The sequence below is a fragment of the Xenia sp. Carnegie-2017 genome, unplaced genomic scaffold (assembly GCF_021976095.1).
Source record: "Xenia sp. Carnegie-2017 unplaced genomic scaffold, XeniaSp_v1 HiC_scaffold_16, whole genome shotgun sequence".
NCBI lineage: Eukaryota > Metazoa > Cnidaria > Anthozoa > Malacalcyonacea > Xeniidae > Xenia > Xenia sp. Carnegie-2017.
Genome location: NW_025813469.1, coordinates 4,869,687 through 4,885,407, shown reverse-complemented (window position 1 = coordinate 4,885,407; position 15,721 = coordinate 4,869,687). Strand labels below are relative to the sequence as shown.

The 15,721-nt window shown below is 34.7% G+C and overlaps 1 protein-coding gene across 1 annotated transcript in view; it reads left to right on the top strand.

The window, feature by feature from the left end:
• The window catches only part of LOC124435885 (NACHT, LRR and PYD domains-containing protein 3-like), a 33,855-nt gene extending 26,204 nt beyond the window's left edge, over positions 1 to 7,651 (top strand). The window contains exons 6-7 of the mRNA XM_046985819.1: positions 6,851 to 6,970; positions 7,095 to 7,651. Of these exons, the coding sequence (XP_046841775.1) occupies positions 6,851 to 6,970; positions 7,095 to 7,651 (677 nt within the window). The remainder of the gene's footprint in view (positions 1 to 6,850; positions 6,971 to 7,094) is intronic.
• Positions 7,652 to 15,721: the final 8,070 nt, after the last annotated feature.

Genomic DNA, 15,721 nt, shown 5'->3' with positions numbered 1-15,721 from the left:
TGTGTGATGCGATTTATGTCAATATGGCGTATGGTAAGCAGATTGATGCTTCTAAAATTGTTGTTGACGAAGGACTTTTAGCTATGATTTCTTTAGTGCTTGGGGAATCGTGACCGTTATATGGCAAGGAAATCCTACATTCCTGCAAATATATTTCAATGGAAAAAAATCTGTAGCCAAAAGGCGCCATACTATTATTTACTTTATCATACACAAATGTTTGGGGCTTTTCAGTTTATGATCATTGATCATTCAATCATTGAACAGTTATACTACATATTGTTTAAGATTTGAGAAAGCTAACATTGATTACATGAGAAGCTGTTTACTATAACCTGTGATTTTGAGTCTTCTGATACATGAAGCTTTTTATTTTGACAATTTGACTGGAATAGTGTTAAACCTGAGTATTTCACATACATGCATGAAATGTTGTCCCATGTCACATATTGTCCCCTTTTCTAACTGAAAACCTCACGTAGAGATGTAAAGGTGTGTTAATCTACGGCTCATACCAGATTGTTTGCCATAAATTCCAAAGAGCTATTAATGTATGAAAAGCATTTTCTATAAAGTAAAAATGTCATTCTATGTATGCAGATAAACTTTGAAATTTGGTAAAACAGCAAAGTATTTTTCATGATCACTAGGTAATTTTTCTGATGATCATTATAATTTCTAAACTAAATTATTTCAGATTTACATTTAAACGAGCTTTGATCATATGAAAAGATATTTATCACAAATAGTAAGCATGACACATGAACCGATTTTAACATTCATGTAATTATTAAATTTAATGTAGATATGATCTTCGCACTTTGTTGGAGAATTTAAGCAATTGTCTCATGAAACTCAAAAATTCAGGTTACTAAACAGGTTCCGTTTGCTATATAGTACACCTTGCATATACTTTCAGAAGATAATAGTCTAGTGAAATGCCTAATAAACATTTATGGCATTAAGCTGTCCTTAACTGCAAAATTTCACTCTGATAATTTTTGCTTAATCTTTGGCAGAAAAAAATTTTGAGTTTTTTCTCAAAAGGTGAAGTTGCTGGCACTGATGTGGAGATGGGTAAAGGGTTACAATAAACTTGCATGGCTTGAAGTCTGAGCTTTTCTATGTCTATGAACTGTCACTTGTAGTACCAAATTTTTAACTTAACTCATTACATAGAGGTTTGAATGGGGATCTCTAGGGGGTCTATGCCTGACAACTTGGTAGAAATTTTTAAAGACTATATCTGTTTTTGAATAGCATTATTGTAAAATAAATTTTACTTTCCTAGACATGCTAATGAGCCATATATTTGGCACGATAATGAGCCTAAATATTTGGCAAAACATTCAAGTATTGATCACTTCATATTTTTTTTTGAAAAAAGCGTAAGCAAAATGTCTTGTTTTTACGCAAAAACGATGCCCCCAAAATACATTTTGTATTGCTCTAAAACGATGAAAATGGCATTTTCAAGGCTCTGAAATTCAAAATTTCTCAGGGGAGAATGCCTCAGACCCCCCCCGGTGCCAAGCGCCTCCGACGTTTTATAACTAATGTTTGAAAAATCTTAGATCCGCCCCTGCTTCTCATGATTATACCAAGCTGCACGATCTACATTTACAAACATTTAATATATGCTTTCTTGTACAAAAAATTTCTCGTCGTACAAAATTTTTTCATCTGAATGCCACCTAAATATAGTCGACAAGCAAAAAGCACCGACTCTTTGTCTACTACTAAACTTTAAAATTTTAGTTGTTGATAACTTGCAAAAAAGGGAAACTGCTTTGTTTCTTATGGCGTTCGGTTGTCGACACACAGTTTTTTCTCGTCTCTGAGATAAACAATTAGTTGTCGACAATTATAGCAATGTGCATTCTCTCTGGTCAGTGGATATAATTAAAAACAAACATAACGGACAAACTAGTCGCAATAAAAAATTTCAATCCTTTTCAACAACATTCACTTTTATGAATTGATGAAAGTGATGATTACATAGCCGTTTATTCTGCTGCCATATTTCAACCTCAACTTTTAGAACAAGGACTTTTGTCAGGACAGGGGCGTAGCTAACTCTCGAATTTGGTCCTGCTATGTTAAGTTTTTGTGTTTAATTACTCAATGTAAAAAGAATAGATTTCTAAAGAAATAAATATATGTCACTTACCGGCTTGGAGGACCGTACCGAAAATATTTTTAAGTACGGACCGAACTAAATAGTATATAACATATTTATTTTTTTACTTTTATATGACGAAATTCGCGTTGTAAAATGGCCGATCCATGGCTCGATGCAACTTGTTGTTGAGTATAAAATTGGATTGTTTTCTTTAAAATTTATCCTTGTAAAATAGTAAAATTTATCCTTGCCATTACAACTTTTATCTAAATGCACTTTGCTTTGTCATTGAACAATTTATAACGCTTTCATATCATTTTTAAGTATTTGAGACTACAAATGGACTGTTTTCTACAAATCTTGCTCCATCTTGATAGTAAAATTCACTCTTGCTATAATAACTTTCATCTGAATAAACTTTGCCCAGTCGTTCACCAATTTACATCGATTTTTAATAAGTTTTAAAAATTTACATTTCACTTCGTAAACAAATACATTGCAAAAAAAATCACTTTTGCACACGGGCAGATATCTTAAGAAGCTTCCCAATCAGGCAGCCATTTAAATTGCTGTAAATGAAATAATATCGCTTTGGACTACTAAATAAAAAAGAAATAATGTTAATGATCAAAAATTTACATAGCAGGACCAAAATATGTGGGCTGGCTACGCCTCCATGTCGTAATGTATTCACCGGATCATTTGGCAAAAAGTTAGTTCCTGTGCATTCCGGCAAACTTGCCGACAAACCTGGACAAACAAAGCAATTTCGAATCTTCGCGTTGATAAACAAACCTTTTTTTATTAATTGTTGAGATCTTCGATACCTGTAGATGAGAGAGTAGGAATGGCATTTATGAGATATGGCAGTGGCGTTCTACTTGTACAATCTCTTGGTTGTTTAGAGTAGGCGGGTCTACGTGTACAGAGGCTTGTCTTGAAAGAGCTCAAACAATATGTGAAGAGTTCGGCCCTAAATATTTGGCACCTCCCACCCATAAAATGTCATAAGACAATCCAATCTTTTTGAAAGAGGGCGTGGATTTCTTATGTGAATAGGGCAAGAGATAGAACACACATCCGTATATACGTGGATCGTTTGGTGGAAGAAAGTGGCTTTGGTGTCTTAAAGGGTTTTACTCTTTTGTGTTACAAATTGTAGCCCATGGAGGCTACCGTAATTTGGCGGCAATAATAGGCCATGCTGGAAATTTCCATGATTAAACTATCGTGAAAAAGCATTCTTTGGCAAAACAGCGAAAACGTTTTCCCACAATGAGGAGGAATTATCGAGGGTGTTCATGCTTCCTAACTTGAAATTGGTGATTCAGCATCTCCACTAAAATACCGATCGATGAAACCCTACACCCGCAATAAGCTCACAGATGCTTAGGCCTAATACAACTACCAGCATCCAAGAACTAAAATGATAGCGGAACAGACATTAGGTTACTGAAGGGAAGATTTCGAATTCCTTTATCAACAAACAAGTCTTCAATTGCTACTGTTAAATTATGGTTTCTATTTCACACCTTTTCATGGCATCTAAAATAGTAGGACTATTTTTAATGGCTTTCACTCCTTATTTTGTTTTTAAAATGTCGTTTGTCTTCACATGTTCCCCATCCTATTAATTCCTTTAGCCGCTCTAGCGTCATAACCTCTCTTTACAAGCTCATCTAATACACATTTGTAAAGCGCTGCCTTCTCTTTATTTGATATCGATTTCGTTATCGATTAACAAGCACTGGCTCTTCAGGCTCACTAACAGCGTACGTAAACTCTTTATGGCGAATTATATGTATCAGGTCAGTTTTTCGGCTAATGAAAACTTGTTTTCCATCATTTCAGTGACGTAACCACATACACTTTGGGTGCTCGAGTTGCAGCTGGTAGACATCTTGAATTGTAGAGCATGTGCTAAGAGAACTAGTATCCAAGCCTTCGTTGAATATAAAATTGCATTCGACAGCAGTCTACCAAAGTGAAAACATTTCATTAGACCAAAAAATGTGATCGACAACATTTTATTGTCGGATATAAAAAGTTGTCGATAGCAAATACCTTCTCTGTGGAGGCCAGTAATCATATTTGTTTTTTACTTATGTTTTTAAAAAAATAGGTAAAATATGTTACTGCTTAATTTCTCACAATGATCCAGCACAAACTCTTTCTTTGATCAGTTGATTTTAAGAAAATCCTTTCGAAGAAGAATTGTTTCTTGACTCATGTTTCAAAAGTCCTAGATCCACCCCTGTTGGAAATCAATAAAACTTGAATTCAAGCTTCTTTCCACTACTTTTTGTGCTTTGTAGTACACAGCTTTATACTTTGACATTTGTATGTAGATAACAATACAAAACTTATTTGCCTTTAGTATTCTCAGCAACGCCTTTTCCTGACTCTCGCGTTTCAGAGTGAGTTTGATAGCATCATGATCATTTTATAAGTTGGAATTTTGATGTGTCGGCTAAAGTTTCAGTCATCTTTTTCTAGTAGTCGTCTTTATTCAAAATAACAACTCCATTGCCTTTATCCGGTTTCAGAATGACGATGTTTATTATCATTTCTCAGGTCATTTAACACGTTAATTCATTCTCTGTGTATAAGGCATTTGGTCGACTGTAACTGCAAAACCCAAGTAAGCTAAGTGTTTTAGTTTAGCTTTAATCGAGTCAGGAAAAAAGCCAAAGGATGTATGGAGGGGTTCATGTTGAAGGCGATTGTAAAACTTCTCAAATGGTGTAAGGAAAGTGCACGAGTTCAGTTTGATAGGTGAGACAGCAAAGTTGAGGCCCTTCGAAAGGATTTCTTCTTTTTTAGGTGATAAACGATTTGAAAAATTGAAAACCACGTCGTCAGGGTTGATTGGGTTTGTGTTGGTCTGTCCAGTGGTAAGGCGAAAAATTTTGCTGTCTTGTTTGCATTGTTGTTGGCTTAGTTTTTTTGAGTTCTCACGATCAGAAACGTGTTTTAGGTGAATGAAGTCGAGGTTAGAAGCAAATACGCCAGTCTGGAATGTGCAGTCGTAGCTTGTGATGATAGTATTCGTATCCAAGCGTGCTTTGTGTTTATTTCTTCTTGTAACAACTATGTTGACAGTGTCGATAGGCGCTAGAAGATCGCAATCTGTGATTAGCAACCTTAAACCATATGAATTGTGGATTATCGAGCGCTTCTTAAACGTTATAAGAAACTCTAGGTCGAGTTTGGCTTTTCCAAACTTGAGTTCAAGACGCTAGAATTTCCTGAACGCTTCAAGTGCTTAATTATTTTTGTATGGCAAGCCAAACTGGACAAAAGTGTATAGAAAAATGCAAAAGTTTTCGAGAAGTGCATGCAGTAGTCGAGATTTACGTACAATTGTGGAGAAAAGTCTATTCAATACGCAAAAGTCGCGAACACTACAATCAAGAAATGCGCGCAGTTATTGAGTAATGCACCTAATAATAAAAAAACGCGTACAGCTGTCGAGAAACGCGAGCAATGGTTAATAAATGCACGCTATGGTCGAGATTTTGTTTGTTCGGTTAGTCAGCGGTTGGCAGGTTAATATCGGAAATTATTGGTTTAACGTGCACGTGACAGCACGACTGCACGTTTTTATCTGTTGTTGTTTCTATTTAGCTCATCTGCGTAATTTACAATCTAAACTGTAGATCTCCAAATGACTGAAACCAATAGAAATATAAGCCAGAGTGGAGATGTTATCAGGGAACTGTATTCCAGAAAAACAGAATTATCAAATGCAATAAAACCTAGGCTAAGTCAGAGTGAAAATTTTGGAAACACATTTCACATTTCTGTATCAATTAGCAGTTAACTTTCATTCAATTAATAGATTAGTTTTACAATAATAAAATTTTATTCTTTTTACTACTGATTTACATTTGTCTTTCGTTGAAAAACATTTTAATAATTTCCACAGTTCTTAAAAAGTGTTCAATGCCATTATTACTATGATCAAGCAAAGGGTTAAGGTCGCAGATAAGAAAGCTGTTCATCCACGAGAAAAACATCCGAGTTGGGCACAACTACGTTAATTCTGGTAACAATCAGGATAGATTCACCACCATTAATATCCATTGCATAAGTTTTCCAATTGATTATGGATAAATCATCGGGAGCAGTAATCACATTAGTATGCTAAATTGCTAAAGGTGATTCATGCATGATTACTTGCTCTTAACCCATGATGATCCATATTCTACGAAATTCATCAATGATTGATTCTAGGCAGGAATAGTTAGTGAAGTACGTAGAGGTGAATTTCAATTAGAGAATCTATAATGGCACTTCTCTCAAGAAACATAAATCTTTGTATTAGGCTGTCATTACCAAATTTACTTCAGCCCATAAACGATCGTTGCGCTGATTGTGGACACTTCTACCCGCAATAAAGCTTCCAATAAAGCTTGCTCTAATTCTACGTCTTTGAACATTTATGCCCCTTCCTTTCAGTCAACCCATAACATATGACACCATGGCCTACTCAAACTTACACGGCCTGATATCTTGCCATAGCAAGGCCAAAAATGCAAGGCCATTGAATGCTCGATGAGTCAGCAACTTTTTTTCTCAAATCTAAAAATAGAGCATGACAGGCAGGAATTTTTTCATGAATCGTTTCTGTTCACCTGGTGAAGAACATCAGAAATAATTTGCTGAATAGTAAAAGGTTTCTTTTTCATACTTTCAATTTTACTGGGTTTTATTACCTTATTTCAGTAAGCGGAGGAGAGATTTTGTGGCGGTTACTTCATGAGGTGTACGAGAAAGATCAGAAACTTGAGGCAAATTTAAGGGCAGCGCCTGAACTTAGTGCGAAGGTTTTACACCCGGGAAATTGTAAGCAGAATGTACCCGTAGCTTTAGCCATTTTTTCACGTTCAACTGCTACCGGCATAAGACATTATTTTCATGACAAAGCCGACATACTGCACGTTTCCTGCACCTTGTTGATGTTTGATAGACAAATTCAAATTCAAAATCCCGATTAACACCTCTAATCGCCTTGAGAATGCTGCAGTTTTCAATGACCAAAAACCCGAATTCTTGAGAGCCTTTGCAGAATGGATTGACGAGTGGGATGACCTTAAATTGTCGAATTGCGACAAATTCAATCTTACTGTTCAAACTAGTCATGCGCTTCGATGCACCCTTCGCTGCCATGCTGCTTTAATTGAAGAACTTTTAAGTGAGGGTTATTCATATGTGCTGACTTCGCGCTTCCAGTGTGATCCTTTGGAAAAACGGTATGGTCAGTACCGCCAAATGAGTGGTGGTCGTTTTTTTGTCGGCTTAAAAGATATGGTGTTCTCAGAAAAGGTTCTAAAAATAAAAAGCCTTGTGAAGGAAGGAATGGACATTGATGATCGGGTCAAAGTCACCGATGAAAAATCACCGGAAAAAGTAGCAGAATTTAGAGACTCCGTGCAGCCAATCATATCTGAGTCTAATAGGATATGTTTGACGGATGCTTCTAAGGAATTTTTAATAACGTTGCTGGGTACATTACAAAAAAGCTGATTAAGCTTTTCGATAGTTGCTGTGAGCAACTACTGACCAATAATGGTGTTTCGCCATATATGCAGTTACTTTCTCGTGGCGGATTGAAGGAACCATCTGCTGCGTTGGGTAATTTTGTTGCTCATGGATTTGCTGTATTGAATGCAGCAGCAAATATTATTCAAGACTCTAGCTTGCCATCGCGATTTGTTGCGGAGGATCTTTAAAAACCGTTTTGTGTAACGAAGGGTTTGTCTGCGAACAGCACGAAGATATCGTCAATAACCGGGCAATAAGAATTATTTGTAACGTCTTTCTCAACAATCAGAGGAAAAGGCGAACAGAGACTGTTGTCAAAGACCGAGTTGTTGCACTAAAGCAAAGCAAGCGTTCCAAAGGCAATTGATGTAATTTTATTTATATTAACCGAGACGGCGTTTTTTAAAAGGCATCTACTTTCAACTCGAGTTTTTGTTTCAATTTCAGCATGCAAATGTCTTGTTTGTCTCTGAGACACTTGATCTCTAGTATATACTCCAATCCGATTTCGCATATAAGTGGAAGAAGTTGAAATCATTTAGAAATCGTGAATGCCTTAATGGCCTTGCATTTTTGGCCTTGCTATGGCAAGATATCAGGCCGTGTAAATTTGAGTAAGCCATGATGACACGCCACTGTAAGGTGTAAGTTGGAGATTTTCTCCTACCTATGTGTCCAAATCATTGTCCAATATTTCAGAGAAAGTTTCTCCAATTTTGAAATCTGTTCTTATTCTTTGCAGGGCTCGTTCTGAAATACCCAGAAATTCTGCAATTTTGCAGCAGGATAGTCCTGTTTCTCTTAAGTGCTCTATTTGAGACCTAGTTATGTTATACGCTGGTCTTCCTCCATTACTTGGAAGACACAATAAAAAGTACCCCACTTCTCCAACAGGAAATCTTGAAACACTTATATAATATATCGACTAGATTTTCTAGCAATAAGCTTAGTCTTGAGTTTTAACCCGTATTTTTTGCTACAGCAACTTCTATAGCAAGTAATATTTCTGTACGATTCTTCATTTTAATTATGCAATGTTCTTCTCTCACATAATTTTGGTCATCAAAATTAACCTACAAATCTTTAACAAATCGTTGATAGTGTGAAGAAAGCCCTCTAATTCACTTACCTTGTCACCCATTATTCTTAGTAAAAGAAAAATGTCCCGTTTTTCGTTAATGAATATGAATTGTTTTGTTAAACTGCAAATGACTGCAAGGCGAGAAAAGACTCAACATGGAGTCAACAGAGCCAATAATTTCTGATTTAAACTGCTAACCGCTGACGAACCAAACAAGCAAAAAACTCGACCACTACGTGCATTTCTCCACCATTGCTCGCGTTTCTCAACAGTTGTGTGTGTTTCTTGATCATTGCGTGCACTACTCAATAACTACGTACATTTCGCGACAATGGTACGTAAATCTCGGCTATTGCATGCACTTCTCGAAACACGTTTGAATTTCTCGTTTGCAAAAAAAATTTTGCATTATTTTTGCAAAAAGTTTGGCTTGGGCTTATTCAAAATCGTTGGAATAGATTTGAGGGCGAATTTTCAATACGAAAATAATACCCCAACGTAAGACTTTTAAAAAAGCCATGTCTTACACTGTCTAAAGATTTGCACTCGAGTCACTCGACTCTGTAATGCTGCCTTTCTTTACTTAAAGAATGCGCGTCAACCACGATACATTGCGCGCTTTTGAGCCATCGGTACACTGAATCCTAGTTCGCGAGTATACGTCATCTAATTTAGCTGGAAAAATTCAGCAAAAAATCATAATTTACAAAAGTGACTGTAATTACGAGTGCTGAGTTGGTACAAACTTCGAAACGCAAACAAAAACAAGTAAATTTCATTTTGCAGAACTTATTTATATTAAAATGCTTGGAAAATATAGTTATTGTATGTAAAACTCGACGTTGTTATTTTTTAATGGCGATTTACTTGTTTTTTAGTTGTAAATTATAGACGTAAGACTATAGCTACGTTTTTCTTATCATTCAAAATTTGAAGCAAATAGGGCAGCAAATTCACTATCTGTCTGTTGTACCATTCTATTTAACTCTTTTTGCCTTATACACACATGGTATAATTCATTCTGGAAACGAATCCGGTGTTGTTCAACTTTCCATTTTGGCCTTCCACGCTTAGGAAACGACGCCATTTCGAATCAAAATTTTTAAAATTAATTAAAAAATTTTATTTTAAAGTTGTTGGTTGGTCAAAGTTCCATGGACAACAAATAATAACATAAGCCGCCCCTTTCGCTACGTAGAAAATAACCGCAACGCCGTAATCAACGCGCAATGCATCTTGGCCTGCTAATCTACTAAATTTATATTATTCTTTTAGTTTAGCTGATATAATTTTTCAAAACTGTAAAATTATTGATTGTTTCAACAATTGGTCATAATTATTGTTCAAAGAGGCCTGTCATATTATCTAAGCAATTATTATTTATCAATTTAATTATTTATCAATTTAGTTTAAATGACCTGAACGAACGTTTAATCATGATCTTATTTGTTATTTGTAGCTTTAAAAAACAAACTTTTTCTATTTAGATGATATGTGATACTTGTGAAAACATTTAGATTAAATAATGTTTACTATATACGGAGTGTCTATTGTCTTGTGTGTTTATCAAAATGCTCTTTGGCAGTCGTAAATGATGATGCCATCAAACTCACTCTAAAATGCGAGAGACAAGACTTATTATCTTAATTCCACTCGCAAAAACAAAATAGCTTCCTTAGTAATGATTTCAGAAGCACGTTTAAAACCAAACTCACATTATTCTTATAATTGACAATAATACTTTCCTTTGCTTTTTCTTCGTGAATTTTTTACATTTGGTGAATGTTTAATTGTACTCCATAATATATATATATTATTTTTAACAGAAATCATAGTTTTAAAATTGCTTTTATTCCTTTCAAGACATCAATGAATGCTCACCTTTCTTGAATAATTGTCATCAAAATGCCACCTGTTTAAACACTGAGGGATCATACTCATGCTTTTGCAATGATGGATATTTTGGAAATGGATCATTTTGTTCCAGTAAGTATGAAAAGAAATCTTGCAGGGATAGACTTTTTCTATGTTATGAAATTGCTATTCGGCTCTATATTCTTTCTACAGTACAGATTCATGCCATAAAGCTTCAAGGACAAAAGGCTATTCATGGAACTGGTCGTGTCGAGGTACTACATAATGGTAAATGGGGAACAATTTGTGATACGAACTGGGACTTGAAAGATGCTGAGGTTGTTTGTCATCAACTTGGTTACGCAAGTGCATACAAAGCGTTAAGAGAAGAATCTGATCCTTATTCTGGTAGAACGACATGGTTAGATAATGTTTACTGTAGTGGAAGAGAATCAACTATTTTCAATTGCTCATTCAAAGCATGGAAAATTAGCCAATGTAGTCAACGCAGGACTGCTGGGGTTGAATGTTCTAAAGGTATGAAATTTTTGTTAATTGTCATTTATGAATAAACACGACGCCAGCGTACACTTGTGCCCTGGTGATGAAACAATTTCTGTTTAGGATGATGATCCAAGCATGTGGGGAATGTCGCGAAATGAATGAATGTGGTTATCTTACTCAAGAAACATTCCTCGCTTGTTTGGATCGGGCTATCTAATTGATAAAAACAGATAGAAGCCAAAAGTAGTTTTATAAGAATCGTTTTGTTGGCGAATTTTTTTAAAATTTAGTTCTCATTCTGTTCTTTGAATGTTGCAGATCTTTTACACGGCCACTTGAAAGGTTAATTACCCACATCCGTAGCGAATAGCTACACTCACAAGATAATTCCATGTTTGTATATTTTCGCGTGAATTGCGCTGTGCAGTGCATGAATTTGACAACATTTTGGTGCACATATAGTTATGTTAAACAGACCGAAATTTTTTGAAAGTTGGTTCATATTGCCAACTGTTGCAGATTTTCTATAGTGCCAAAGAAAATGACACCAGATTGAAATTACATAAATTTCTAATGAAGAATAAAAAAGTCGTCTTTCACGATAAATTTTGTAGGTTTAAAGAAAAAATTGAATGTAGCTATTTTTTCAAAATTAATAGAGAAAATTTCAGAACACACACGATTATTAGCAGGTGTCATTAGAAGGATTATGAGAGCAAAATTCTCACAAATGCTAAATTGCATTGGTAAATTCTTTTAAGGAAGGAAAGCTATAAGATTTTGTAAACAACAAGAGGGAAATATGTAAAGTTTTTCTTGCTTTCGTATAGGAATTTAAAACAATATAATTCAGAGTAGCTATGCATGCCCTTTGTACGTATGTAATTTGCATCCTTCGCATTGTTTATAAAAGGATAACTTAACTGTTTGTATCAGGGGGGATCTAGAAATTTTATCATCTTAGTTGTAAATAGAATGACATAAATTAAGCCTGGTTTCCATACAATTGTCGAATCGTCAATCGTCGAATAAATAGCTATTTTTGGCTGAGCGATTAAATAGAAACATGGTTGAACGATCAGGAATGTTGATCGTCGGCTAGTCGTCAAAATAAAACTTGATTTGGTTCTATATCGACAATCCAATTTTGCCAGCAACATTGGCCGATGACTGTTATTTTTAATGAAAAGTGGGAGTCGGATGATTCGACGATTCAGCACGCAATAAAATTATTCACACTATGAATTTATAATAAGATAAAACCAAAATAAGCATTGCATTTCTAACAGCACACTATTCTTGACAGTCAATTCCCTCGATCCAGTCCTATCACGCGACCTATATATTGGTGAAATCTCGATTTGGCGTATGTCTGTTAAGATTTTTCACGGCATGACGTCCCAATTTAGAAGATTTTTTTAATGTGAGGGAATGGAAAATAAAAAAGTTGAGTTGCGCACGCATGTTTTTCAGTTGATAACATTTGTAACGAACAGAAAAAAAATTTGCGAAGAATACTAATAGTAGCAGTAGTATGTTTTTTTAACGGCTCCTTTTTTGCGTCAAGGCGATTCACTCCGCTCGAAAAGCAATGTGCTTTCATGTTATTATCGGCTATTTTAATGGCACGAATATTTCATTGACCGCATCCCATATGGTGGACAAAAGTACTTTTTGTAATAATAGCAATAATATGGCTTTATGAACGGTTGCTGATTTGCATCAAAGGAGATTCACTCTGTTAGAAACGCAATGTGCTATTATGTTATCATCGGAACTTTTAACGGCACGAATATTTTATTGACTGCGTGGTGGCCAAGAGTACATGCATTTTAATATGTTATTACAAGCAGGCAATAAATAAGTTAATGCTCTCAATAGTGACTTTACAGTCCCAGAGCCAAAAAATGTTTCATGTAGTATAGTTGTTTGACCATCTCAAATGATTTTCGTTTTAAAATATATACGTATGTGTAATGTGATGGCCAACAAAAGTACTGAACTGAGAGTTAAATTAAAGCCAATTATGGAAGAGTTTGTATCAATTTATTAACCACAACATGACCTTGGAATAGACTCACACGCACATATCATAATTTTACAACTATAAATATTTTGGCATCTATAGCTACTGAGCCATTACGTCCACAAGAGTTTAGACAATGGCGTTTTATTCCCTGAGGCTGTCACGCAAAGACAATTTAATTTAATTGATAACATTTAAAAAATATGCCAAGTTTTAAAAAAGGTGTATTACATGACAAGTATCCTGCATAAAATCATCAAAATAAAGAAATGAAAAGGATCCTTTTAAAATGTTATCATTTTTTAAATATTTAACTAGTCTTTAAAACAAACATCCTTTTGTTATTATGATCCTGATTCTTTTTATCTGGTCTTACTTTTTTGGAATGCATGAAAATTATATGTTCTTCTCACAGCTCCGCACGAATTTCTAAGATTTCATTGTTCTAGAGACTTTGTCAACGTTGTGTAATTGCACTTGTGCCATAAATATATGCATGCTCGGAGTGACTTTTCATCTAACTTGAAATTGAAGAATAACTGTTTGCCAGAATTAGAAATCATAACACAATGATACAGATCTGCAAAGATTAGCAATTGAAATGACAGTTTGTTAGACAGAGAACCAGAAAGCTGAACAAATTCATCAGGAAAATTGGATTCTATAGGTCTGCTGAACATGCCTCTTAGAAAATCTTTGACTCTCGATCACTTCTTACACTGGAAGATCCTGAGCTTTTGAAAAAAAATAAACTCGTATGCTTGCATTAATTCCGTTGTGTGCAGGAATCGTTCTCGCAAATGAGCGTTGATTCTGTCGATAATGACAAGAAAATTGTTTGCACAAAATTTATCGTCAGGCTTTGTTGTACACGTTCAGCATCTTTGCTAGCAGTAGCAGCAATTTACTTGATTCGATCGTTTGTCTTCGTTGATGCGACCTTTTTATATTCATACTTTAACGTTTTCTTTTCTTTCTTAACACGTAGATCAAAGGGATTTTAATTCCTTATATAGTATTGCTTTATATATTTTTATTGAAGGATACCTTTATTATTATACACACATATATTTACACTTTTCATTTGCAAATCTTTATTGTTCATGCATGCTTTTTAAAAAACAACATTTTTTCTTCCTATATTGGCATAGATCAGCCTCCTGCAATCAGACTTCAAGGACCAAAGAGCTTTAATGGTACAGGTCGTGTGGAAATATTTTATAATGGAGAATGGGGAACTGTTTGTGATTATTCCTGGGATTTAAATGATGCTATTGTTGCATGTCGTCAACTTGGTTATCAGTATGCTGCCAGGGTTCTGAAAGGAAGTAATGTACCTGATGGTAATGGAACAATATGGTTAGATTACGTTAGATGTACTGGAGATGAGATGTATCTTTCCAGTTGCCCTCATAAAAAATGGGGAAGTCATTATTGTCACCATTCTGACGATGCTGGTGTTGAATGTACAAAAGGTAAATATTATTATTTCAAAAGTTTAATCGATAAGAAGTGGGAGCAATTACCATGCATTTTAAATCAGTAACTAAAAGATTTGCAAAAGTTAGTTTAGTGTCTTATTTTTCCCACACAAACAAGTGTATAAAATTTTCAATGGTACAACGAAAGCATTTTAGAAAAAAATGTTCTAAATAGCTTCTATAAGTTCGGAAAATTTTCGGTTTTTGGAAAATCATCTGTATTAAAAACTTGTATTCATTCAAGTTGAATGAGTGCCACGAGAATTGATTTAGCATATTGCTAAAGTTTTTTTGCTTATTATATCAATAGTTTTCGAGCTGATCGACACATTCCTTGGCTCAAAATCATATTGTCCTGGGTAGAAAGCTTGTTCTGTTATTGACCCACGATCATAAACTTTAAACTCAATACCATGCAGTAAGCAAAATGTTGTTTCGAATTCGGTTCAGACGTATAAACAAAAACTAAACAAACACAACAGTCTCACGAGTGAATCACGAATGAAAGCCCAAATGACCGTGATATAACGTCTAGACACGCATGTCTAGAGGTAATGTCACGCAAAATTTGGCTTTATCAACATTTGAGAAAGGTCGTGTTCCAGTTACTTTCGTTTCACTGTATTTTTTTTTCAAAATTTCCCGTTCAAAACACCCAACTTACAAGGTCTTTGCGCAATACTGATGAGTGATGACTATTATAATATAATGATTCGTGCTTTAAAGATAAATAAATGTAAAAATACGATTTTCTTTAGCATTTATAACCAATCAGCTCTCTTATTCTTAGAACGTTATTTTATAACAAATATTATTGAACATAAAAGCTTTAAGCTATAGCTTTGCCATATTATGCAAAGAACCAAATGTAGAGGTTTAATTTTTATATTAAAAGTTACATTTAACCTTGTCATTTTTTCGCTACTGTTTTGTATCACATAAAAAAAATTTGTTATCTGCTTGTATTTTTTCACCACGTTTTGGAAAATAATGTCTGTTCTTTCAGTGAAATGTTCTAGCAATTTTACTTTACCAATTTATAGTTTTAGACGAGTGTTCAAAATCACTACATAATTGTCACTCCAATGCTCGTTGTATTGATACGG